This window comes from Trichoplax adhaerens, genomic scaffold (genome assembly GCF_000150275.1).
Source record: "Trichoplax adhaerens TRIADscaffold_5 genomic scaffold, whole genome shotgun sequence".
Lineage (NCBI taxonomy): Eukaryota > Metazoa > Placozoa > Uniplacotomia > Trichoplacea > Trichoplacidae > Trichoplax > Trichoplax adhaerens.
The window spans coordinates 5,973,975-6,001,925 of NW_002060947.1; the positions used below are offsets into that span (position 1 = coordinate 5,973,975).

A 27,951-nucleotide genomic window follows, 5' to 3' on the forward strand; every position below is an offset into this window, starting at 1 on the left:
CGATCTATAATGTACTCAGTCTTAAAAATTATTCTGTTTAATACGAATGAACAGCAAAGTACCTGAGTAGCGTTCATAGTCATATATGTGTAATTTTCGTTCTTAATTGTTTCTATAGAAATGAGGATTCCAAAAATTAATATATTCAAATAATATTGTGAGGTACTATTTAGGCAAATTTAACCCTAATAATTTAAAGTAGCCACGATAATGTACAGTATAGAAAAAAAAGTGAATGATAGCATGATAGTTTACAATTTGTAATAGTATCGTGGATGATGGAGGGTTAAACCTGAATATCTTTACATTTTATGCTACCTTAATCAAAGTTTATATGATACCAGTATAGTATTTTAGAAAGCACAAGTATATAAGATGGACCTTTTTATTGCTCTTAATGCTTTTCCTAATATGATTATAAGTATCGTAGTATATAAAGCTAAAAGTATAACTGGTTATTATATCATCAATACGCAACTTAAAATGTGTTATAATTAATTCTATGCAAAAAATCTTAAGCATCAATTTCGTCCTATAATAATGTTACACTGCAGTAACTATAGCTCTATTTGTGATGGCGAAAAACTAAACATCTAAAGACATATTTCTAAATTAATATTTACAAAATTTGCCAATTATCTATGCCATAATAATATTATCAAAACACTTTCTGTATAACTAAGGTATCAATTTTGAAATTACGCTAATAACGGCCAAATATCAGTAATTTACAATTGCACGAGCAATTCAATATTCTCAAAGTTACCTGCACTATCTCCATCGTCCCAGAAGAATGAACCTTCGGCGAAATTGTTTGCACCAATTGCAATAATGATAGTGAATTGGTTTCTGCGTCTGTATGGTAGAAAAGCATTATGTTAAATGGTGTAAAACGATGTAACTCTAAATTTTAATTCGTAGACTTCTATAAACTAGCCTATATTGATATAAATTTACGAAGTATAAGACATGAACTAAAATTAAGATGATACCAATAAATAAACAACTGCTGTAACGCTGAATTAATAAAGCTAAGGTATAAATTAATCCATAAATATTGCTTAATATTAAATAAAATACAGTAGACAGGCACAACTAATATCTCAGTTATGAGCCCAGATGATGAAGTAGGCTTAGAGTAATCATGTATTGTCGAATTGGTAGCAATTAAAAAGGTCTATCAAATATAATGCAATGAAATATACCGTAACCCTAAAGATACATTATCCCCTAACTGATTCTCTAAGCCACTGTTATATGTTATTTATAGAGATTAAAAGACCATTCGAAAACAAAATTATTGTAAATTTTTGTTTAGGATAATCATAATAGCTATCTTAACTAACGAAGGTTCTATCAGCTTACGCAAAAACTGTCGTATTAGCCGGTTCTTGTACAACCATGATACTTCCACCCCGCATATGGAGAGGAATATAATCGGCAGGGGCATTCAATGAAACATTGCCATTTGGTGGGCGCACGAGTTCTACACCCTATTGTAATTAACATATTAATACATCAATAAGTTTGTATATACACGTAAATAGCTCAAAGCTTCAGAAAAAACACCGCATATCAAGTTTTTGAGGACCCGTCAGTAGCCTAATAGTGGCAGCATGGTCAATAATATACTTACAGTGTAATAGTCGAACCAACGTCCACTTGGGAAATAGCCATAGACACTATTTGCATTCTATTTCAATCAGAAAATGGCATACGAGTAATTAAAAATTATGAATTAAAATTTGTTATTAAGTTCTCAACATTTAAGGTTGTGCATTATAACCGAAAATTGATACCTGAGAATATTCGTAATTAAGTTTTATTTCGATAGTGTCTAGCTAATTTATAACAAAAAGTAGGTATGCAACTTACATCTTCTAGAACTGGAGTGATTAATAGTGCGGATCCCCACAGAAATTGTCTAGAAATAGTACGTGCGGTTATATCTCTTGGAAATTCCATCATTAATGATCGCATAACGGTCTTTCCCTCAGTAGCCGCTTCAAAGAACAAGGTATACAAATAGGGTAGCAATCTATAGCGGGTGAGCAAAACTTTTCTGGCATTGGCTGCATTTTGAGCACCAAATGCAGGTGGATGTTGAGGCTGTAAAGATAGAGAAAATAGTGCAATGAGGTTTTATAGAATTGAATTATCTTCTATCCTATATTACTGCATTAAAAAAGCTTAACATAATTTTGATTTGCAATAATTGATATTGATCTAACGAACATACCAAGAATCCATTGCCATTGTGATTACGAGCAAAAGTATAGAAAGCTCCCAGTTGCATCCAACGATTACAAAGTGAAGCAGTTGCATTATTGAAAAATCCGCAAATATCCGCACCAATCTGTTCATTATTTTATATGCAAGCATATATTAGATTATGAGGCAGGGTTAAATATCAATTCACGGAAATATGAAAGAACAAAAAAAATGATTGAAGCATGCATAAGTTTGAAGATTGGTATATTTCAAGCTTACATAGGGTATGCCGAACATGTTAAACTCCAAGGAACCTAGTTAGTAGTGGCCAAAAGGTGTACAGAAAGTAAAAAATTGAAACCCGCTATTAAACAACGTTATTGATTGTATTTCTACTGTGAACGGCTCATCGTTATTAAGAATACGGCCTTAAAAGAGTACAACTTGTCGTAAATCAAGTTTAAATACGAAGCATTGGAAAGCATTTACTAATAAAATGCTAACCGACAATAGAGTAAGCCATAGGTGGCCAGCCAGACCAGTTGTCACCAAGCCAATGACCAGATTCTTTACCACCACCAACAAAAGTTGAACGAGAAATAACCATACCTCGCTTTCCAGTTGCATTACGGCAACCCCTAAGAAATCATTACCCAGTTTTCTTCGTTAAAAGGTAGCATAAAGCTATTAATAACAGTACTTATTATAGAATAAAACGAAGTAGTAAAGCTTTCAATAGACAATAACTGTTCTAAGTGTAAAATTAGCACACAAATTTCAAGTTGCAAATATAGTAAGCTGAGCAGTTATCGAAGGTAGAAATGATAAAATCCTAATTTTGCATTGAAAACTGATTCAATAATCACAATCAAATAGGATAGACTACATCAATATTAACCACGGGAATAGAAATACAGTTTCATACTCAATGGAAAGTTAGCTATTGCCTTCGAGCTTACTCTAGAGTTGGCTGGATTTCACTATATCCATACAAGCTATGGACATCGTAATGTGTACCCCAAGCTTGTTTCCCGTCCATGCAGAGAGTTTTTTCATATAGATTGTTTCCTTTGATTCCCTCTATAAGCAATTTTCAAATAGATTGCTATGTTTAGATCTATATCTCTCATACACATCAATAGAAAAAGTGTACCAGTAGAATCCGAGAGTACAATAAATAAAAATCGAATAGGTTCAACTCAAATCATCACCATTACTTTATATCTGAGAATTTAAAATCTACTTCAGTTTATCTTTGTTTCTTACTTGGCATATATGGAGGATTATTGTATCGGTCATTTGGGCAGCCTACGACTGATCCAGGAACAAAGTTTGCAGGCTCATTCATATCCTATCATGTAGCAGCAGTCATTAGTCAATTAGGTTATATTTTCATTAGAATTTATGTGCATTTCCGATCGTTATATCGATTTACAAGGTAATCTATATATTTCTTAAACAAACTTAAATATGAAACGAAACTATAGCTTCGTCTATTTCCTCAATTTAAACCTAAATTAATGCTTTTCTGCTTAAAATTTGCCATACACTATAACAAATAAAATTATAAATGTGCTATAATCGCATCAAAGATAAGTTTCTATCCAGTTAACATAAATTGATCTACTTTTTCGTGCTGCGGGAAATAATATTGTAAAGTATGATAACTTCAGTATTCTTCCGAATGTAAATACAGACAGTGACTTACAATCCATAGACCATCGAATTTAATAGTATTATGGAAATCAACAATTAGATTTTTCCACCAAGTTCTTCCAGATTCACTAGTATAATCTGGGAATACAGCATTTCCGCGAGGCCATACCTACAAATGAAATGGATTGATTTTACATACTTGTCTTTAACTCATGTAATTGAATGAGATAGGACAGTAATCATTTCTATGTTTTAGGAACATATAGATCTATCAATTTATTACTAGAAATCTCTATAAATATTAACTACAACTAAATGTAATAAATCAGAATACTACCTTGCCAACCATAACCCTATTATCGGCATGACGGATAAAAATATCTCTTTTTGCTCCATCGTCGTAAGGAGGATAAGTTCCACTAGTTTGATTATCACTGATTGCTGGATCCTATACAACATGCAATTCAAAGAAATTATCATAAACCGATGATGCAGTTAGGCTAATTTAACAATATCAGTATAATTCACTATAGATTACTGTGCTGTCATCATTACCAGGATAATAATATATTTTTGTCCTCGACTATGGAGCTCGTCAACAAATGCGGGCAAACCATCATAACGTACAGGATCATAGGTAAAATCTAGTTGGTACTTCATATAGTCAAGATCACCGTATTGAACATCCTAAAAACGTGATGAAATCATATTTCAGTCCTAACTTTTGTAATATCAGATCAAAATTAAAATAGCAGCTCAATTTATTCATTTTTTAATTTTGATACTTTAATATTTTCAATTTTTAATTAATGGCAGATAAAATTAATCGGCATCGATCCAAATTTTATTATTATTCTACTTTTAGCGTTAAATATTTCTATTATTAATTTACCAATGGAATATCAGCTGCTCTCATATCTTCAACAACTTGTTTAACACGATCCAAACTGTTATATCCCCAACGACACAATTGGAAGCCCAAAGACCAATAGGGTGGGAAATACGGTAAACCGATAGTCTTGAATACAAATCCAATTAAATTATCAGTATGTTCGTACTTACTAGTTGTGTATTAGTAGCTTAAGGTATAGATAAATAATTTTATATGCGTACATCTAAATAGAACTTTAAGCCTACTAAAGACAGTGTAAATTGAACGTAGGTGGTGATTTAAATGAGGTTAATGATTTGTTTACTATGTAATAAAAATTTCGGTCCTGGTGATCTCATAATAACTTAGCTAAAGGATCCTTAAGCCAAAACGCATGCATTAATTATTAAATTATAGTAATATTTACTTATATATACTGCTCTAAGATACTATATCTTCATACCTAAAGATCTATTGCTAATATTATTTAAAAAAGATATAACTACTATTGATATTTCATGCTACTAGGACATATAAACGATAGTCGTTACCTTGATGTATTGGCTGACTGCATTTGCCGGAGAAGGACCAAGGAAAACATAGAAATCTAAAATACCACCAATAGTTCTCCAAGTGATACCAGGAAGAGGAGTCAAAACAGCCTCTGGATTTAAAATAGACATAATCGTCTGAGCTTGATCACATAAGCATCGTTCTATCCTATAGTACTATCATGATTTTTATGCTTTAGACTTACCCATAGCATTACTGTTGACTAAGAGAACAACATTGGAGTTACCATCAACATCTTCAACGTTTAAGTACATTGGATGTACACCATATAAATTTCTATTTGGCTGATGGAAAGATAGGTGATTTTATGTCAGTAAAGGCTTAAAATGTCAAAGGAATTAGCCCATAGGGCAGCTCAAAATCTTAAAATTGTAAGCCATATCGACTGTAATGTAGAACGAAACATTCGATACTACAATAACAAGCCGGCTTAAAGTGGAATTGATTAAGGAAAACTATTTCAAATTAGTTTCGGCGTTGTAAAAGCCGATCTTATTCGACATTGCATTGCTGTCGAATAGAATGGAACTACTTTGCTAATAGCAATAATAAGCACCTTAAGATCACCTTAGCCATACTAGTATAGTATAAATATTGAAACTATAAATTATAGCACATGGTAAAAGCCACTGGAATCTCTTTTATAACAATTTTTGGTAACCTAAGCTTAATTCTAGTATTATAAACTGTATAAGCCGGCCCTAATATCCCGTACTATCCTAATTTATTGTAGTAAATATTATTCATTAACTACTACTAGATTTCTGCTAATTATTAGTGCAGTATAGTATTCGTATTAGAACGTTGAGCACTATCGAAATGGGCTGATAACTCTTTTCATAACAATAAAGCTTGAGTTTTATACTATGACTTATCATTCTAAATTCTGCGGAATAACTAAAAGTTTTAGCTTTAAAAATGTAATCACTCTGATGACTACGGTACATTTATTATATTTTTACTACACACCAGCGATATATTAAAGTAAAGAAGAGACAGAAATAGAAGGAAACTTAAGAGACATAAATAGAAGGAAATTTTACTATCTATTCCAAACATTATGTGATCTTCAAAAGACTTCATGACTTACTCCAGGAAATTCGTCTCTAGAAAACATTCCCCAGCGGTGCCAGTTCCAATTACTATGAGCCAAAGACTGATGTTCATGTTCACCTAAGCCATAGAAATAAATGGAAGGTAATTTGGAAGAAATCTCCAAAAATTGATCTTCAAAGATGAAACCAGATACGCTAGAGTCAAAGCTACATCCAAGCAAGGTGAGCAAGAACAAGCAGAGGAATTAATTTTAAGCACTACATCAAATTTAATCTCATATCAAGAATTCGATCTGCAATAATGAACCTACATTACAACTTACATGACAGTGTTTGTTGATCGTCTTTTTATAATTATAGCAAATGGATCTGTTTTTACTTCAACTTCGTATAAACGATTTGTAGCAGCTTGATCATTTGTGTTCATGGTGGGAAAGTCAATTGGCACTTCATAGCGCTTTCTTGCGTTGTCAGTAAACTGTAACATATCGGACGAAAAAGAATATCATTATTTTCACGTAAAACTTCAGCAATTAGCTTACTTAAATTTAGCTCTACTAGTTCTAGATATTGATATAGTGACTAAATAATTCGATACAAATAAAGACTGCAGCGGCAACAGATTTAAGAATGTCGAATTTTCGTTTGCTATATCCCGTACAATAGTTTCCGATTAAAACGAAAGATTAATAATCCCCGTTCATGTCAAATAAGCAAAATCAGATATTTGCAAAACGCTCTTCATCATTTCCACAAAGATGAATGTGTTCTTATCATGGCAATATCAATAGTTTACCAATAAAATATCTAATTGGTGTTGCTAACGTCTTAATATTGGAATATCAACGATCACTACTTCAATAAGCTTCCATTAAAAGGCTTTCTAATTTCGATTAAATCGATTTCATACACCAGTTTGGGCATATACCTTATTAGCCTTCAACATGAATAGCATGCAGCGATGCCGGCGATGATATAGCTATGTATCTAATTTATCAGAAATGATTAGATTATCTTTATCCAAATAGAAATATTTATCCAAGGTAATAGTTTGGAAATATTAACCGATTTAATCCCTATGATAAATTGTTTTTCAAATCAAGCCTGTCACATGTCTATTCAATTAAGCTATCTCACGGTTGGATACTAATATAGCATCGTTAATAACTTTTTTAATTTATCGAGAAAATTTACGTGTTGTTTTGCATTTTTTTTTATAATAAACAGGAAATGGTTACTGTAATCAAACAGAACTATTCCTATTTTAATGCTAGTAATTATTGATTGATGGTTTTCTTGAAATAAGAAAGAAACCGTTGCTGCAATCAAAGAATCTATTACTTTTTAAATAGGCCTGTATATTTTTTGGCAACAATGTCATGAAATAATGCGAAAGGGGTGGTAATTATCAAGAAAATCTTATTTGATGGTCTTGCCTGCTGAATGATAGCAATACGTATGAAACACTGTACTGGAAACAATTTCTTTAAACGAAGAAATTTGTTCTGTTAGATAAAATTTTGCTGATAAATAGTAGTTTCGCTAAATGATTTCAATGCAATAATCACTCTAATCGAGCAGAACTATTTTTGGCACAAATTTCGGAGATTTTGGGGGTATTTTCATGAAATAGTGTATGGTAATGTTGCAATACTATAGCTAATATAGTAGTACCGCATGGTGATTGTAGCTATTCATAGTTCTCGGAATAATGCATATGTAAATGGTTTTTGTATTTTAATTACCGATGCTAATTCGATGGTATCCTATTTGCTACCAATTAAGGTCAATTTAGTCTTGATCGTCTCCCAGATGAAACTAAACCACTTTCTTAAATCTGATTACAGCTTTAAAGTATTGGTATGATTTTAGTACTGCAAAGTTATTTAATAAATAAAATGCGATAATAACCGAACGGTAGTATATACCGGTAATTCATTAAAATTTTACTACAATACGAAATAGTGATCATAGCTAATGATAATTATCGTAACGGATCACTAGTTAAAATCATAAAATTCATTTATAAAAGCATTCTATCAAAGCATTATCTCATTCAAATTTAACATTGTAAATTAATTACCAGATTTACAATATAGATTAGAATTAAATATTAATCTTTCCGTGGAATCAAATTATAAATAAGATTCAAAGTTTTCAAGTTTGGTCTTGCCCGTAAATAACTGAAAAAATAGTCATGAAACTACATCAATTTAGTCATGCTCAAATAGCTATTGCTAATAATGATCATGAAATTAAAAAAATATAGCAGTGCATCATTTTAAAGGATTTATATCATTTACTATGCACTTTAATTTTTCAAGAGATTGAAACTATTAGATGCTAACAAAGAAAGGGTGAAAGTATGCATCTCATCAAAATAGAGTCTAATTTCGTAAAATTATATGCCCATTTCATCTAGATAACGATTTTATGAATTGCAAAGCTAGCAAACGATTTAGCCATTAAAATATTATAGGTGATTGTTATCCAATAACCTCAGAAAGTAGTTTAGTGCCGTGTAATTTTAGTTCCTACATTAATCTAGATCATGATTGTATTAGTGCTTTCATTATTTAGATAAAAAGCCCTGAACTTTATTTTATCGAATGAAATCTAGTAGCATAATTTTCTTACTACATAATTATATCATAACTTCATGAGTCACTACGCTAGATCATGGAAATTACGTGACGCTGAAATAAAGCAAACAGTACAGCATGGAGCCGAGAGTAAAGTCATTTTAAATAATAATCCCCCAATTCCACTTAAAAACGAATGATTGGCCAAAATACCCGTTTCACATTGCAAGCCAATACATCTTCATTAAGACTTTACTGCCTAAGTGGCAGCCTAATTGCATCAGGACTTCTAATTTGTAGCTAATGATTCGGTAAACTACCAGGATATTTAGTTAAGGACCATAGCTGTCTTAGTCGTTACTGTATCGTAAGCCGACACATTTCAGTTCAACACTACAGTACCCAAATGGTAACCAAACTACAACTAGATTTATAATAATAAAGCTGATGATAACAAAAATTGAAAAGGAATTAACTATACCTTGTTATTGCAAACAGTAAGTGATTTTGTAAAGTATTCTAATCTAATCGGTAACGGTAATCTAACCACTGTATTATTAAAAGTATATTTATTGCATTTGCCACCTTTTAATCTATACCGACGAAAGGTATTATTTGTTAATAATCTCCTATAGCGATGAAATCTTGAAGGATAATGGGAATAATTGTCAATTACTTATTCTCAGCTAGAAGGTATAAATTGCATTCAGGAGATTAATAATCTATATGCCCATAATGCTATGATCATGTTTGTTTTATAAATAATTAGGACTTTGAATATAGGAGGAGCTTTCTTATTTGATGATGATGATAATCAACTCAGTCATGACGAAAACAATTGACTTTGAAAGCCTTGATCACGGCGATATTCAAACATTGAGAAATTAAATCTAATATTTAATCGTTAATTTATATTGAATAGTACAATTCTTTACCCTTATTTCTAGTTATGATCGACAGTTGGTTGAAAAACAACGCACAAAATAAACCTATGATCGTACATCCGATGGTTAACGATTTTATTTTCGTTCTTATATATTAATGTAGTTAAATTATTCTGGCCGTTAGCGTCTGTTGTATTACTAAATTATTATTCTTTCATTTTAAAATTTTGCTACTTTAAGCCAGAAAAGCAGTAACATATATCCATCATGATAAAGTAACCTGTAGAGATCTATTCTATTCTGCTGAGAATACAATCTAAACGATTTTGAACATCATTGTCTATTGCTGGTATAAATTAAAACTTATTTTCTATTGTAAGAACTTAATATTTTAAATATATTCGTACTAAAATACCTATCGCGATATTTTAAGACTTAGTAAGTTATTTCATTTCCCTTGAAAGTTATCAAATCAAACAAAACAATCCTGGTCTTCAATCCCATTGCATTGTTAAATTAGGAATCTTTCCAAGATTAGAACTTACAAATCTATATTTACGTGTAGCATAAAAATCTATCTCCATATTATCACTTGAAGAGAGCTATTTTAAGCATATCTGACTTTAGATATTAACGTAAACTAAATCATCTTGATCTTTAGTATCTGCCACTAATACAAATTGTTATCCTTTCCCCAAGGAAAATTAACTAGCCCATATCTACGTTCTACTCATATAGATTTTTCTACACCTGAATATCCTTTGATTCATTCCTGATTTTAAATTAATTCAATTTAGCACTAATGAGCTATTGAAGTTTATTTAACTATACTCTCCTGCGCCTAAACTATTCTACGAGAAGCGTAGAAAGAAATTATTTACGATTGGTTAGTAATCTAGTTTTTTGAATGTATCAGTAACATGGAATGCTAAACACTTCAGCTAATATAAAAATGTCTAGACAATTTCGACTTTAAATTCGACTAGAGGATCAAAGTTTGAAATGAGAGAAATTTTTCTTCTCGAAATTAAAATCTATCTGAGCTAATATTCGTTGTCTCATACTGTGTAAATGAATTCTGAACGAGGAAATGCTATGGTACTGAACAGTAGGAATCAATTAGCCTTTTGGTAGCCTTAGTAAAAGGAGATGGGTAACAATTAAACAGTTAATTAATTATGGCAGCTGGTAGCCTTTGTTACATACATAGCATTACTATCATCTTTTCGTCATATTACTTCAGAATGTTAAATCGCTAAATAAATGTATTAACAGCTTATGAAACTACGCTTTATACTATGATGAAAGTTAAATCAGGCTATATTCATCACTTCCATTACTAAAGTTGATGATTTTATGGCCATAAATTCGATTAACTGCCGAAATTAACGGTATCATTAAAAAAAATAATTCGTGATCCAGGTAGAGATAAATCATTGCTATAGACGATTTTCATTGTTTGTCGATTAATTAACATTATGCAAGTCCTGTTTAATTAAATTACCGACCCTTAATTAATTCAGTTTTGGAATTATAAAAAATAAACGAGTAAACAAATTACATTTTAGTATAGGTCAAGAACGGATCAATACGCATATTATGGCGTAAATTTAATTTTGGATATTAAACGTGGCGAAAAATGGGTGGAACTATTGCATGACCATAAAATATTATTTTTTCCCGATACACTATTGGCTATAATTAGCAATTAGTTTCCTGACCTGTCAATTATATTTTTTGTTTAATCTAATGATATTTTTTATGCAGGCTGAATAGCTGATTTCCTAAGTCCTCGATTTTAACATTTTTGAAAAGTTCGTGCCCCACACCTTAAAATAGCAGTCAAGACTGGCAAAACATGTGAGCCGATTTTGACCATTAGCTAAATCTTCTGAGCAACAAATGCAATTATTCAGAAATTACCTTTAATGATAGAATTTATATCGTACGTTAGTATAACATGAAGTAAAGTTGATAACCTTCCTCGAACTAATTCGTAATATCTAATTTCAATCAATCATGAGTCAGCATTAGACGAAAAGCTTTTAGCTGAAATCTATCATTCATTCCTTCGGTACAATTGCAGCTCAAACTCTTTCAAGTTTATCATAAGTATTACTCCGTAATTGGAGTCTAAGCAAACGATTGTTGCTTAATACTACATTTTAATTTACAACTACGAAGTCCCATAGATCATTGAAGCTGCCATAACGAGATTTATATAATATTTGAAATAGATACTAAAGCAACGATATAAAGAAACTGTAACAATTATGTCGCAACCTTTCAAGTCGATATGCAATTCGATTTAACACCGAACCGATCGGAAATTAAGATGAAGAATTAATTTTAGGATCAATGTATTATTTTGACTAATCATGAAATCACGTAGACGTTCGGGGATGTTGAAGAGTAAATTATCCTCACAAAATATATTTTAATATAGATATACATGGCTACTAAAATAAAGTGAAAACCATCCTAGCCCGAAATAAGATGATTCTAATACAATTTTCAACGTACATCATCAAATTAATAAAACTAGAATTTCCGTCATGAATCCATATGTATGACTATTGAATTGATATTTTTAATTTTTCAGTTTCTGAATCTTATAGATAGACGTAATCGATGTAATTATAGCAAAAGAGTATAAAATTGAAAGAGCTAGAACTTACCTTAATACGCAATCGGTTGCTAGTTTGAAATTGAATATCCAAGTTGACGGAACTGATTGGTGATCCATAATGGGCAGGCAAAACCGTGTTGCGTGTTAAGGTATATTTCTTACCATAAGGTACACTTTGCTCTGTTGCAGTATAGGTTCGATAATTAGGAGGGAAAAAGCAACTAGGAGCTCCTACAACGTTGGTAGGAATCCAACAGCATCCACGAGCTTCACAAACATCTTTGGATTGCTTATCTGTATCTGGAAAGCAATTAAAACGTTCTGAAGCCCCAACACTTGGACATGTTGGAGCATTACTGACAGGAATAGTGGTTGGAGTTGGAGATGTAGGGGCTTGTGTAGGCACTGTAGTTGTGGCTTGTTGAGTTGGCTCGGTTGCTTCGATATTTTCACGTTGACCATTAACGACCACGGTAATGGGAATAATAATGGCACACATAATAACGATAGCTACTACTACCCCAATAACAATTTTCGATCTACCGCTCATTTCTCCCATGTTGATCTAGCTAATGAATAGAGGAGATATTTCTGCACAAAAATTAAAATTGATAGTGGATCAGATGCAGCCCAATTTTTTTCGATCTGGAAGGCAATGATAACCAGCCAGTGCTACCAGATCAAAAAAGCAGAAGTAAGTTAGCGCTTATGGGGATAGTAGATTAAATAATGCTGAACGTGCACATGGAAACAATAACGCCTTAAGATTTTGACTTAATCGATCCATTCTGCTGATTATGTACTTAGTAGCAACCAATGAAATCTTATGTAAATAAGAAGATAGTTTATGACAACAACTATTCTTCTGTCTTATTTAAATTCAGTTACGTTAATAAATTCACTGAAAAGGATTGAAAGACGATTCACACTATTCTTTGCAAAGTTAGCTCGATAAATAGTATGAAAACCGTTAATTTATGGCCATGCCTATATTCTACGTACGTGTATGTTCACTTTTAGAGGAACAGAATACAGAAATTTTAATTTGCTGAAAAACTGAATACACAGTTCTGTGCTATGTTAATCAAGTCATAATTGTAGATAGCTCGTCAATACTAGATGGTGAAATGTTTAAGCTATTTTATTACTCATTTCATGACTTAACCACATTGCTGAGCTGCAAAAGAAAAGCTATGTTCGAGTGACTTGGAAATTTATTTAAACACGTTCACAGAGAGTAGCTGTGAATAAAATTTTAATAAATTTTACTTAAATAATTTCATATATTGTACGCAAAATTTAATATAGGCTATGAATGTTAGATTGTCTATACTAATGTAGATAGAATACCTCAAGTTAAAGTTATTGACGATTACGAAGTAGTTTTTTCGTTGATCAATTTAAAAGAACGAAAACAATGCTTAATAATGTGCATACACGCCTTGCATGCTCAATTATAAAGTAGATACTGTTAGGATCGTACTTTCGCAAGCATGTACTTATTTTATTTTCGTTAGATAAAATACTTCAGCATTTGTTGATAATACCGTTATCTATGACGCTATATTCAGTTTTATAGATAACAGTAAAGTTTATGATATTATCTAGGACCTGATAATTATATAATTGTTGTTATTGTTTCCCAATTACAAATTTGCCGATTTTCTACAAAAATTAGGTTCAGTTTTGTTTAATAGAGACTAATGGTTTAATATAACATCTTGAGGGTGGCGAGATAGTGTTTTTTAGAGTCGAACTATTGATAAAAATCTTAGAAGACAAACATGATTGCAGATCCGTAATGTAATAACTGTTGGTAATGTTTATTTCCTCGTTATAATTCTGATTTGTAGCGATTGAACTAGTATTTAGAGTCATTTGACGTTAATGCAGAGGAGAACAAGCCTGACAGTAGATTCACAGTGTTAGTATCTAGTAGTAGTACTCAATTTTTGCTATAGATTTCAATTTTTAATCTCCATTTTTAGATAAGAACTATTCAGTCACGTAAATCTCAACAGGATCAATTTGATGCATTACCCATACAAATGTTGAATATACTGTGGTAATAGAACAGAGTAAAAGAATAGAGAAAAGTAAATTTCTGCCAAAGAAAACAGTCTGATACTGCGCGAAGAAAATTATGTCAAGGTCACGCAAAGCATAATTGATGGTTAACAGTCGAACGGATGCTATTATTCAATAAATCGAATTTCTTCACCTTTACCTCAATTGATAAAATAGGAAAACTGTTCCATTTATCAGTGGTAATACAACATATAATTATCGTTCAATATATCCAGGTATAAATCAAAGTTTTATTGACTGAACTTCACTATCGACGGCGTGGAGTAGCTGAAGGCTACCGACAATTTTATGATGATGAGATTATTCGAGCCTAGTCCAAGTCTTCAATTGAGTGGTAATGTAATGCTATTAATAATTACATTATCAAAACACTTTAGTAGTAGTAATTCCCTCTAGTATTACTAGACTTAGTAGTTACTACTTTTCTAGATAAGCATTTGTCTCATGTTCAGTATAATAATTATTCTTCATAGCGACTTGTTATAACATTTACAGTAACTACTGTAAGCGGTGGTTATATTGATGCTCATAATCTTTCTGATACCTAGCGAAACCTGCTTTCTCAATGTTTACTAATCGTACATTACGGTTGCACAATAGTAACAACTTAAAAATAGTAACAACTAGCAAAGCCAGTGACTGCAAGATTGCAGTCACTATTTCACTATCCTGTAATGTAGGAGGTCATTATTTGTGCGCATTCCACCTTCCATCTCATCTACCTCATTTGCCAGTTGTTGGCGTAAACTAAATGAGGATCTTGTCAAGAAGTAGATGATGATGATAGTAAAATTACTTTATTGAGTAATTATTAATCTTAATACTGATGTAAATCTTGCTATTATTTTTTTACTTCTCATCTACAAGCTCCTGTTCCAATTCTTCTACTACAATTCTTGCTACAAGTACACAAAACCATACATGATTGCTATTTCTGATCTTTATAATCGATCAATATTGACAGTATCACCTTGAGAAATTGAGAAAATTAACGTGTGTGAATTTCATTTTGACTTGTGTTGGCTAGGTCCTGAATATAACTGGTATAAATGGCGCGTCATTAAATTACAACATGAATGGAAGAGGTTTCACAACAACATATAAAGAGTTCCTTTAGTTTGTTATTTGGCCTCTTTGGCATCTATCTATTCTATCATTTCATAGATCTTTAATTTGTGGTCGTTAGGGGTTAACAGTAGCTTTTTGTGCATTGCAGCATGAGCTATTTTTTGTGTTAAATGGTCTGCATTTATTAGTTGTACGTTACTTCATGTATACCAGTCATTAATTTTTGTTTACATTTAGTACGTCGTATTTAGTTTCCTTCAAGTCACCTCTTTTTGTATAGGCATCCAAATGCTTTTTGATTGCCATTTTAAATAGGCTGCAATCATTAAATGACTACTTTAGTATTGACATAGCGATGCACCTTTAATTTTCAATAAATGGATTTGTTTAAAAGTATCTAATACGACGGGCTGAAAGTGGCTACGATAAATCGGATGATCAACTTAGTCTCCACGATAACAATCCCATCTTATTTAACAGTTACATTAAGACATTACACAAAAATACCACCTTATATAGCTGCCTACAATGGCCTTATACGCACACAGTACGAATAATATAAGTACACCTTTTCATCATCATTAATCATGAAATTACCTTATAAGCATAGTCGACTATTCTACTTCTTAATGCTTACGTACTTCAACTACTATTGTAATTAGCTGAAACTACTTCAAAATTTAACTGGTGGAATTGTGTAACAGATAACAACATAATCAAATATAGATGATGCTTCCACCAAAGCAAAACATTTAAATAATATATTAGGTCTCATTATATTACTCATGTATTGTTAAGTATCAGTAAGAATAAAAATCTCTTTGATATACACATTTATAGTTTAGCTGAAGTATAAATAAAGCATACAGTACAGTACATTCTCGCCATACAGGTAATCTAATAACCTATCTAGGAGTCTACATATAGTTAATGCCACGTAGGAAGTATCTTAGCAAGATTTGAAAATTACCTACTTCTGTCACATTTTAACATCTGTAAGGTAATAACACTAATATAGCTGTAAACTGCGATAAAAGAATGACAGTAATCTGACATATACAGTATTAGAAAATTAGATGATTCTATAATATTAAATATTACTATAAAATGCAATCCTTTTGTAGCTCTCAATATCAATGTATAAGATTTATTCCTATGTAGTCATCGTGTAACCCCAAGTATGGAAGTGCAACATTTGAACTATATAAATTAGCATAGCCTAGATCATAACTATAAATATAGCGATTGGAATTCACGTATTACGATAGTATTTTATGTTATTAGCAAAAGCATATTAGCGCGAGCTGAATAATAAAATAGTCCAATTTATAAGCTACCCTCGGAATAACTATCGGATGAAGAAAATGGCACAGATACCTAATAGAACTTTATTCATTTTCCATATAAACAAATAGGAAACAAGTCAAGCATGCTGTTATTATTCGCAACGGCTACATCAGGATGATTACTATAACTGCCAAAAAATTCTCTTAATTTAATTTAATCTATGATAATTATTATAAGAGGAGTTACGATTTGTAACATTTTGTAATTTTACAAGATTATAGCCAAGAATGATGCTATCAAGAAAGGATATGACTATGTATAAACACACTCTCAAAGGTCACTGCACATAATTACAAATTCGTGCAAATAATATTAATAATTTCAAGTTTTTAAACAAAAGCGAAGCATTTCGATGTTATTAATTAACATTATCTACATAAGCAAAAATTAAGCTGTTTGGGAGCACATTTATATGCCGTTTCTAAGCAAATTCCTCCCGTAAGAATATCAACAAATACCGGAACTACTTAAATTCCCAACTGGTGAATAATGTGTCCAAGGTTAGGCCCGACCAGAAAATGATTATGACATGCAACTAATAATTTATTGAATTTGCTTTTAATTCTATAAATTGTGAATAACAACTGCATGATATATTACAGGGTATAGACATGGGCTCATTCTATGGATTTTTTTGCACAGCGTATAGATTATTGTTAAATTACATACATTTAGCATAACCTGGTTTGTTGATAATTCATTTAATAAATAATATCATCTAATACTCAGCAATACATTTTAAACTATTATTGAATGATTCATCCATTTAAATCCAGACTTTATAAATTTTAGATCGGCTGTATACTGTTTTCATACTGTAAATAGATATTGCCAGGATGAATATTCAGTTTATAATAAATAAGATCTAAGTCCTGGCAGAAAATAGCAGTTCATCAAATCGTTAAATTATTTCGTATATCATACTGAATAGCCATTGCTTCATCTTGGAGATAGTTTTGTTAAAAGAATTTATTAAACTCTGTATGTCATACTGTTTACGGTATATCCGCTGTAGTTAGCTCAGCATCATTGATGATAATTAACATGTAAACACAATTATATACCACATCATGCTAGCTATGAATTGGTATACGGAAATCATAAATTTTCTTTGATAATTACACGAGTCCAGCAGTCTGTAATAAATCGTAGTCAAATATATTTTTTACTTATATCGATACATATAATATTAGTAAGTTAATTAAGGCAGTCTCTCCTTTTAATGAAAAACTTTACATCAATATATCGTATAAGAGTTTTAACCCTGAAAGTAGTCACCTGTAACTACATTATTGGGCTAGATCTTATCGATAATTAACCTAGAAATAATAGCCATTGTCGTCACACATCGTCATGCTATTCCTGATAAATATATCATAAACTAGAGTAACGATGCTATCGAAGAAAATTAGAGTTTACAATAATTACTTTTTCATATATTATAAGCAAATACGCACATATACTTCTATGCTTAAAGTTATAAGAACAAATACGCAACAAGCTTCCAATTTGAAAGAAATATTTGGTCATAGGATATCTTACTTCTTCATTGTGAGTCCAACTTCCAAATTTAAATCATTCTGATCGTTAAAATACCGATTCTACAGCTCTGTATTCCACATCTAAGGTATTCCGTACTCAAGGATAAAATTTGTGTTCATGTCATGATCTAATTTAGTAACATTGAGTACCTAGATGGCCCAAAGCAAAGTATAGAAATTAATTATTAGTTCTGTATATTTTGTAAAAAGAAGACAATGCTTTGCAATGAATACTTGAGACTTACTTTCTTATCGTTGTCCCAATTGAAGAGCTTGTATCTGCTATTAAGTCTACAGGAGATAATTCTCGATGCTTTGATACCATAAACTGTTATAAAATCCAATCTTGGTACTATTGAATACCCTTTGACAGTGACTGAAGCCGTTACGCCAGTCTATAGAAATTAATAAGTTAAATTTTAATCTTATCAGAATAAAAAAGCTATTTATTACCCGCAGAATATGGAATAATTTTCAATTTACTCTTTGTTAAACAAAATAAAGTAAATTCTACTCGTATAACGAGTGTTCTATCTACTTACAGATGTTGCCTCATAATTGATGATGGTATATTGTTGCTTATCAATGGTATCTTAATATGTCAATAAATAGTAAAGCATCCATTTAAGCTCATTATCTATCATAAAGTTATTTTTGGGTAAAGTTTTCATTTTAAATTTAATAAGCTAGCTAACTAAAGGTCATATTAAACGAAATGCGTTATCATCTACTGGTACCACAGAAAACATTAAAAATTAACCAGAAATGGCATCATTTACAAACCAGGTTATTTACAATATAATAGCTTACAATAAATTAACTATCATCCAAGGAAAAATATATCCTAATTAATTATGAATACAAAGTCCAAGAAAATTATTTTCTACTATGTCTGTTTAATTGCTAGTTTGGAGATGAAGCAGCAATGTTATTAAGAAACATCATTTATAATTATAAAATGATTAATGTCCAGCTAATTATAATTATTGCTGTACTACACTAATAATCAACCTCATAAAAATAGCTGCAGCTAGTGCTGCTTTTCTATCTCTATTAGTGTATAATCTAACTAGACTTACCAATTGATTCTCCATCATCATAAAATGCAGTACCACTAGCTTGCTCGTTGTTATCTACAGCTATCTTTAATGAATACGGATTCTTGCGACTATTATTAAATAAATAATCGGTTATTTAAGCTTGTCTAAAGAGCGACGATACCTTTTCGTTGGGCATTTGTTAATGATAATCTAATTGAATTTGTAATCCCTTGTCTAATAACTTACGCGTAAAACGTTGTATTAGCGGGTTTTTGGTGAGGTAAAACGTAGCCACCACGAATATGCAAATTGATGTGATTTGTTGGTGCTGGTAAGTCGACAAATCTATTTACAGTATTAATTTCTTGTCCCTAAGCGTAAAAATCGTGAAACCTTAATGGAAGTTAGCATAACTACCACAAGACTATAACAAAAATTTAACATATATATGATATTACAGTGTAATAATCGAACCAACGGCCTTGAGGGAAGTAAGCCCGAACGGAATTAGCATTCTGTAAAGCAATAAACATTTAAAATTTTTTTATCCAGTTTATATCATGATCACTGACTATTATAATCTCAATTTCCTCGAACAGTAGTAATCTCGACTCATAAACTAGTGTGGTCTTATTTTTATAAGTCAAATAATTTTAGGATATTTAGAGTAATATCTAATCTATCAATAATAAATAAGTCATATTTCGTTGCTGATTATAAAATGTGTAAGTGAAACATTCTTACCTCCGTTAAAACTGGTGTTATTAACAAAGCAGGTCCCCATAAGAATTGTTTATCGATACTTCGAGCAACCTCGTCGGTAGGAAATTCAAACATTAGAGATCGCGTAACAGTATTGCCTTGTGTGTGTGCTTGGTAGAATAATGTGTACAAGTAAGGTAAAAGGGAATATCTTGTTAATAAAACTTTTTTAGCATTGGCTGCGTTTTCCGGACCCAATGCTGGTGGATGTTGGGCCTATGGAAATTTATGTAAAATTAGCAACTTAATTTCAATTAAGTAAGTTAATATTCATATTTCCGTCTTCAACTGAACTCAAAACAAGTATTTTACCCCAAAACCATAGCTGTTATGATTTCTTGAATAGGTATAAAATGCTCCTAACTGCATCCAACGATTACATAATGAGGCTGTTGCGTTACCAGAATAACCGCAAACATTCGCACCAACCTACAATTGTATCGATAAGATATTTACAGTTAATTGATATACAGTATTAAGTAACATTAGCATCAGAATTTCTTTAACTTTTAATATAATGTTTGACATTGCTTTTATTAGCGTTGGAAATTTAAGTCATATTCTCTGATAATATCTAATTAAGTATTCTATAAACTTACGTATGGAACACCAAACATGTTAAATTCAAGACTTCCTATAATGTAATACAATAATTTTATAGTAAGTTTTATCTATTAGCTTACCATGTATACATAGCTGTGATTACTTGAAATAATTAAATTACCAATAATAGAATTCGACATAGATTGCCAACCAGACCAGTTATCCCCTAAGTTGTGTCCACCAAATCTTCCCGAACCAGTAAAAGTAGAACGGGAAATAATCATTCCTCGTTGTTTAACAGCTACACGAAGGGCTCTAAAGTTATTCATTTTGATGCAAATAGTAATTAGAGTAATTGACCTTCAAATTTAAGTCTAATAGTCTATTTAATGCTTAATTCCTTACTATCATAAAAAATATCAAAGGTTACTTACTTCATAGATGGCTCCATTTGGCTGTAACCATACAAGTTATGAACATTATAGTGATCGCCCCATGTCTGCTTACCATGCATGCATAGAGTTTTATCATATATTCTATTTCCGCTTATAGCAGCTTTAAATTATCAAGAAACATCCATTAATTAAGTCAATCAATTTATAACCTTTAACTTCACTAGCCCAGCTTAAATATGGCTCTGATAATAATAATTGAAACCACTATAATGGCGGCATTTGCAAATCAACCTACCAGGCTTATATGGAGGATTATTGAAATTATTACGTGGACAACCAGAAATTGATCCAGAAACAAAGTTAGAAGGCTCATTCATGTCCTGAAGCATAATTTCAAATAACAATTTATTCTAGCAATTAGATTAGGGTATCCTGATTGAAATATTATTACATTTATCAAATTATTTTTGACGACTTTATCTACCAAGATCTATACTTATTAGTACCACGATTAGAATAGCAATTCTATTGCGATTAGAATAGCAATTCTATTGCGATTAGAATAGCAATTCTATTGCTATTAGAATATTTTAGCAATCAAATTATTACTGCAATATGTTATCATTAACATATTATATTTGTTGCATTACTACTTTTGATAATATTTTCTAATCTAATCACTCCCTCGTAATATCACATAAAAAGTTAATTTTAACGAAGTTTGAGTGCAATGCAACTTTTTACACGATGATTTTCATACTGTATCCCGATTTAACCGAATTGCTTTCGTCTATCTACTAAGATTATAGCCAAAGAATTTATAAACGATCAATGCAGTGTTGACATAATTTAAAAAAATGCTCTGATCAATTAGTCCAAGACAGCAGTCAAAATTCTACTGTTATCTATGGAGATCCATTATTTTTAAATCTCATAACTTAATTTTTAAATACTTCGTAATGCTACTAATTCCTTATATTTATCAAATGAATCTTAGTAAACTTCTCAGTTTTAAATTTATAATCAATGATATTTTATAGCTATATAAATATAAGGTAAGTAACTTACTAGCCATAATCCATCAAACGAAATGTTCTTATGGAAATTTACAATCTGATCTTGCCACCAGGAGTGAGAAAGAGAATTAGTAAAATCTGGATAGACAGAAGCAGTTTGTGGCCAAACCTATGAGCAGACGGAAACATCAGAAAGTAAATCTTTTGCAGTCCCGTAACTAAAATTTATTAAATTGTGCTGTAGGTTTAGAGCAACTTATGTATTCGAATTAACTAAGCAGCAAAATGTTAAAAAATTATACATTTATCACAACTACTTTTAATCTTATTGTGAAAAACAGAAAAGATGAAGTAATTAAAAATTAAGCTGTCTAACATATAGCATACAATTTTGAAAGCAATTAACTTATTTCAATTTATGCATTCTATCTTTTCTGTTAAATATGATCTTAACTAATACTATCTATCGATAATATCATACTTATTTCTAATCTTTTGACTTATCATTAAAGATCATAAGAATTATAAATAAGCATGATATTGATTTTTCTAATTTATCAAAATGAGCTACCTGGCCACGAATTAGCATGCCATTTTCGTCTCTAATAAAGATATTACGAGTCAGACCTTCAGAATAAGGTCTATAGAAACCAGGCCGATTACTTCGAATAGCAGGATCCTTATATAAATTTTAGCACACATATATAGATTAGAAAATAACAAGTTAAGCTGAGCAGATTGTTGGAAAATTTCTACATGCTACTTTTATTTACCAATACAATAACGTATTTTTGTCCTTCTGCATGTAGATGGCGAACAAATTCAGGTAGTCCAGAAAAGCTTTCCTTATTATACGTAAAATCCATTCGATCCTGCATGTAGTCGATATCCCCATACTGAACATCCTAGTTACACCATGAATTGAAATTATGGTTAGCATGCTATATATAGAAATTTATACTACTTTAGTTAGGCAAGCTGATATTTATCGCATTCAACGTAAGTTTGGAGTAAATTTGTTATTTTAAAATTTTATGATTTTCAATATCACAGACCTGTGGGATTCCGGCGTCTTTCATCTCTTTAACAACTTCTTTGACCCGATCTAAGCTGTTATAACCCCAGCGAGATAACTGAAAACCTAGGGCCCAATAAGGTGGAAAATATGGCAAGCCTATAGTCTTTATAGCATTCAATATCAGTCAGTACAAAATCACCAAAACCTAAAGAGAATGTACTGAGCAAAAACTGCATTTTAAATTTAGCCGTAACATAATTTTAACTATTAAATGTATGAATAAATGAAAAATAGGCATCTATGTGTACATCCAATTAATATCATCTAAGTAATAATAATAATCTTCATATTTTTAATATGCAGGTTAATTAACACTAGCGACTGCAGTATTTCAGACCTTAATATATTGATTAATGACATCTTGTGGACTTGGGCCAAGAAATACTATGAAATCGAGAATGCCTCCAATAGTTCTCCAAGTAAGACCAGGCGATGGAGTTAATACAGCCTCTATGAAAGATATCACAGAAATTGATGAATCAGATAATATACTGATCACAATTATTGGTAAATTTTGTTGTATAAGACTCATACTAAATATCTTCAAGATTCACTTATCGAAATCGGAGCTAATTTATTTAAGGTATTACTAATAAATATCCAGAACTGCAGTAAAAAATCATGGAATGGCTCTCTTACCCAAAGCATTGCTATTAATTAACAAAACGGCATGAGCATTGCCCGCATTATCTTCAATATTTAAGTACATAGGATGGACTCCATACAAATTTTGATTGGTCTTAAGGAAGATGTAATTATAAAGTTAAAATAGACTTGATCTAATTGAAGACTAATAGGCGTAAATTTCATAACTCGATTCTCACTCTAGATCTTGCAAAAGCTTAAACTGAGCAAAAACAAACTTACATCAGGCATGTTATCTGAGGCAAACATTCCCCAGCGGTGCCAATTCCAGTCTTGATGGCGATAATTTTGACGCTCATGTTCTCCTAACCCATAAAGCCATGTTGATGATAGTTTACTTGAAATTTGTAAAAACTGATCTTCGTAGATAAATCCACCAACACTTGTGTCCATACTATAAGCAAAATGATGTCATCAGTCACTGTATTCAATAGTCGTTGATCAATATTGACCATCATGATTAGTAATTGGTCCTGAATTTATACTTTGAAATAATACTATGACGAAAGTACATACAGCTCGGATTAAATGAAACCATTGCATTAATTAGTTTAAAAATATAGACATACATGACTTGACCCGTCGATTTTCTGGTAATTTTAATCGAAAATGGATTGGTATTAACTTGAACGTGATATAAAGGATTTCTATTGCCTTGATCACTTTCTTTCATATCAGGAAATTGTTGAATTGGAACCTGATATCTTGCACTATTTCTATCTGTAATCTAAAGGCAAACATAATTATTCAAGATTCATATCCTGGTTTTCAAACAAAACGAAATAGCTATACTATAGGGCAGCATTTTAAGGACTAGATTGCGTCTTGAAAATATTTATTTAGCTAACGCAATATTGGCTTCTATTGACGCTATACTACCGTAGAATTAATCCAAATCAAACTTGAAGTTTTTAAATAGCCTGCTAATAGCTATTCTAATTTGATCATTTGCTATGAATCCAGTTCCTTCCCAGGTGAAAAATGAGGAGTACACTTAAAACTTTAAATCTAATTCATGCTATACCGTACTTAAATTTCAGCTATTCAAAGAGATATGCATAATTTATATGGGCGATTATTACAAATTTATCCTTAATAGTTATTGAATAATTTTTCCCAAATTTACATTTACTGGTAGAGTAGAATATTCCGTCAGAATAATTTCTTTTACTTTTTACTAGCAGTCTATCTTAAAAGTTAACCTCTTTGCCTAATTCATACACTGGGTACAATCCTATCAGATAGCTTAGTTTTGCTTTTGAAGGTCATTTTATATCACATAAGGTAATTTCATCTGTCTTACAGTTGATTTTAAAACTTGCAGCATCGGTTACGCGTTGCTGAAATTTATGGCTTAAAATTTTATTAAATTGTTTAGTACTCAAATTAATATAGGAGACCCAATTATGGAAAGGAGAGTGAGATATTTTCTGACTATAAACTGAGGCCAAAATATCACAGTAATTAAGCTCCCTAAACCTTTTAACGCACAAAGAAATTCGTTTATAGGCGGCTAGTGCGCATAAAGTGCTAAAGCCTATTAAATATCAAGCTTGTACTAACTTTACCGTAGTATTAATGATTAGCCTAGCGAAACAAACCATTTAAACTGTGACACTTTCTAATCTCTACTTGCCAGCCAACATTGCGTTTAACAAACTACCAGTTGTAACAGAATTAAATTTAGCAGTATTAATTGAGGATATAGAAGGAATTTAATGTTATATCTTAACATTAATCAGACTAAACTATAAATAAAAAGAATCTATTTAAGCCCATTCCTAGCTATTAAGCAATTTTTAGGCTACTAACTTATCCCATTTCTACCCTAAATATCAGTACTTTCAAGGGCATATACTATACCTGCAATCCTTTAACCGGCTATAAAATCTAATCTATACAGTCTGCAACAATGACTAATCAATTCTTCACCTTTATTGATTACTAATCAGCATTTATTTTGTTCCAATAATTTTATTGACATATGCCCGATAGCCATATGATGCGACAGACAGTTTAATTCATTGCCCATAGATATGAGTAAGTTGATAAATAAATAAAGGATAAACATTAGAAAAAATCTTCCAATAAACAGTCTCTGAGTAATAAATACGATGACTTGTCCTTGTGCCGATATAAGAGCAAAATTTTAAAATTGATCGGAAAGGATCAGAAATGGTCTAGTAGAGTTTAAAGTATTCTTTAGTAATAAAGAATGCCATTTTCACTTTATAGGGATAAATGGAGAAAAATTTAAAGATTTGAATGTTTGATAAGAGAATAATTATCCTTAGCGTATATTCTACCAAATGAACTAACTGTTCCTTCAAAGAAATGATGATTTGATATGGCGTTAAATGAATTTCCAAATTTCCCTCCACTCTCAAAAATCAATTTGTTATTAGCAAATTAACTTAGTCTCTTGGGTTTAATCGAGTTCTCATGAAATTTACTGGCAAGACAAAATCATAACGTAAGACGATTGTCACTTTGTCTAGCAGTTTTAAAGTTTGTCTGGTTGTCAACTGGACTGAATATTCTGAAATTAATTTTAATCGAGATTTGAAGCAAAAATATAATCAAACATTTCAGGCATTATGCATCAACACTTGTGTAACAATAACGTAGATTTTTAATTATCATTAAACTTCTTGATAACAATGCAATTATTACCTACGAAACTAGGGAACCTAAAATAATATTTCAAGGTTTAGCTGTACTAGTACTTAACATTTTGGAAATTTAAAGCAAAACTAGAGTTGATAATTGTTAAAATCCCAAAGCAACCCAGGAAATAGACAAGTTTAGAATCCTGCTTTACTGCAGGCTGGACTGAATATTACTGTAAGAAATTTAAGAAATTAAGAGTTTAAGTAGAACAGAAATTGGTAGCTACAAAGTCCACAAGGCTATCTCTTTGATTTAATACAAAAAGTAAATTCCTAGCAGTATTGGACTGCTTAGAAATAAATGCAAAATCCTTTAAACCTAATCGAGTTATGAATATAGCTCTAGGTATATCAAGTATCCTAATAGACGAAAGGTATTTCATTGCAATGAGGGGCAAGTAACGTCGCCCGTGAGAGCCTGTGACCTTCGAATGTTCGATCAATAATATTACTAACGTTTGGTTTAACAACCACAATTTCTTAAGATTTTAAGACGCAATTTATTTAGGTATGAATTACGCATGGTAGAGCACTCTTGGTTCTTAAGTAGAATCATAAAGAAGAATAACCATCCGAGAAATAACTTGATGATTCCAACTCATCATTATAATTTAAGAAGTTCAATCATCATTTATAAGCTCTCCACAAATCATTCGAAGCCATCTAGCCTTACAAATACGCATATTCTGCCCTACTATATTAATTATTTCTGATGTTATTAAAGCATAAGCTATGTGCACGTATCTTACCTTAATTCGCAACCGAGAGGCTGTTTGATGCTGAATATCTACTCGCAGAGATATGGCAGGTGAATGATAGAGAGCTGGCTGATCTAAACGACGATTAACAATCACTCGCTGACCAAAAGAGACATTTTGAACTTGTTGGCCATAATAGGTAGTATAATTAGGTGGGTAATAACATGAAGGAGCATTTTTGGGCTCAGAAATGGGATTCCAACAGCAACCACGAGCTATGCATCCACTTTGCGATCGTTTAACAACATCAGGAAAGCAATCAAATCGTTGATAACCAGCGATTTGATTGCATGTAGATGGCTGTGTTGGATCGCCAACCGTTGGTTCTCTAGTCGTTGATATTATTATTGGTGGACGACTGGTTGGACTATTAGTACTAACTACTGGAATACCACTAGTTGTACGTGTAGTTGTTGCTGATATGGTCGAAGCAAATGTTGAATTTTCTGTACGTAAAGGATTATCAGTACTTTGGCCCAGTCCTGATTGCTCACCTGGGCTTTCATTTCGATAGGCCATTATGGTGATAGGAATAACGGC

The 27,951-nt window shown here is 31.4% G+C and overlaps 1 protein-coding gene across 1 annotated transcript; it reads right to left on the minus strand.

Moving 5' to 3' along the window:
* Positions 1 to 728: 728 nt before the first annotated feature.
* TRIADDRAFT_25103 (uncharacterized protein) lies at positions 729 to 27,930 on the minus strand (the record flags this gene model as incomplete). The annotated part of the gene is made up of 37 exons (XM_002112963.1): positions 729 to 855; positions 1,366 to 1,493; positions 1,637 to 1,693; positions 1,876 to 2,109; positions 2,240 to 2,356; positions 2,491 to 2,525; positions 2,716 to 2,849; positions 3,171 to 3,291; positions 3,478 to 3,562; positions 3,920 to 4,036; positions 4,202 to 4,315; positions 4,423 to 4,554; positions 4,760 to 4,885; positions 5,290 to 5,402; positions 5,496 to 5,595; positions 6,402 to 6,573; positions 6,690 to 6,844; positions 12,511 to 12,971; positions 16,628 to 16,743; positions 19,581 to 19,673; positions 19,792 to 19,916; positions 20,004 to 20,060; positions 20,290 to 20,523; positions 20,620 to 20,736; positions 20,907 to 20,941; positions 21,032 to 21,165; positions 21,285 to 21,395; positions 21,537 to 21,625; positions 22,314 to 22,430; positions 22,833 to 22,940; positions 23,035 to 23,166; positions 23,317 to 23,442; positions 23,677 to 23,789; positions 23,979 to 24,078; positions 24,207 to 24,378; positions 24,554 to 24,711; positions 27,403 to 27,930. The coding sequence occupies 37 exons, from the start codon at positions 27,928 to 27,930 to the stop codon at positions 729 to 731; spliced, it is 5,193 nt and encodes a 1,730-aa protein (XP_002112999.1).
* Positions 27,931 to 27,951: the final 21 nt, after the last annotated feature.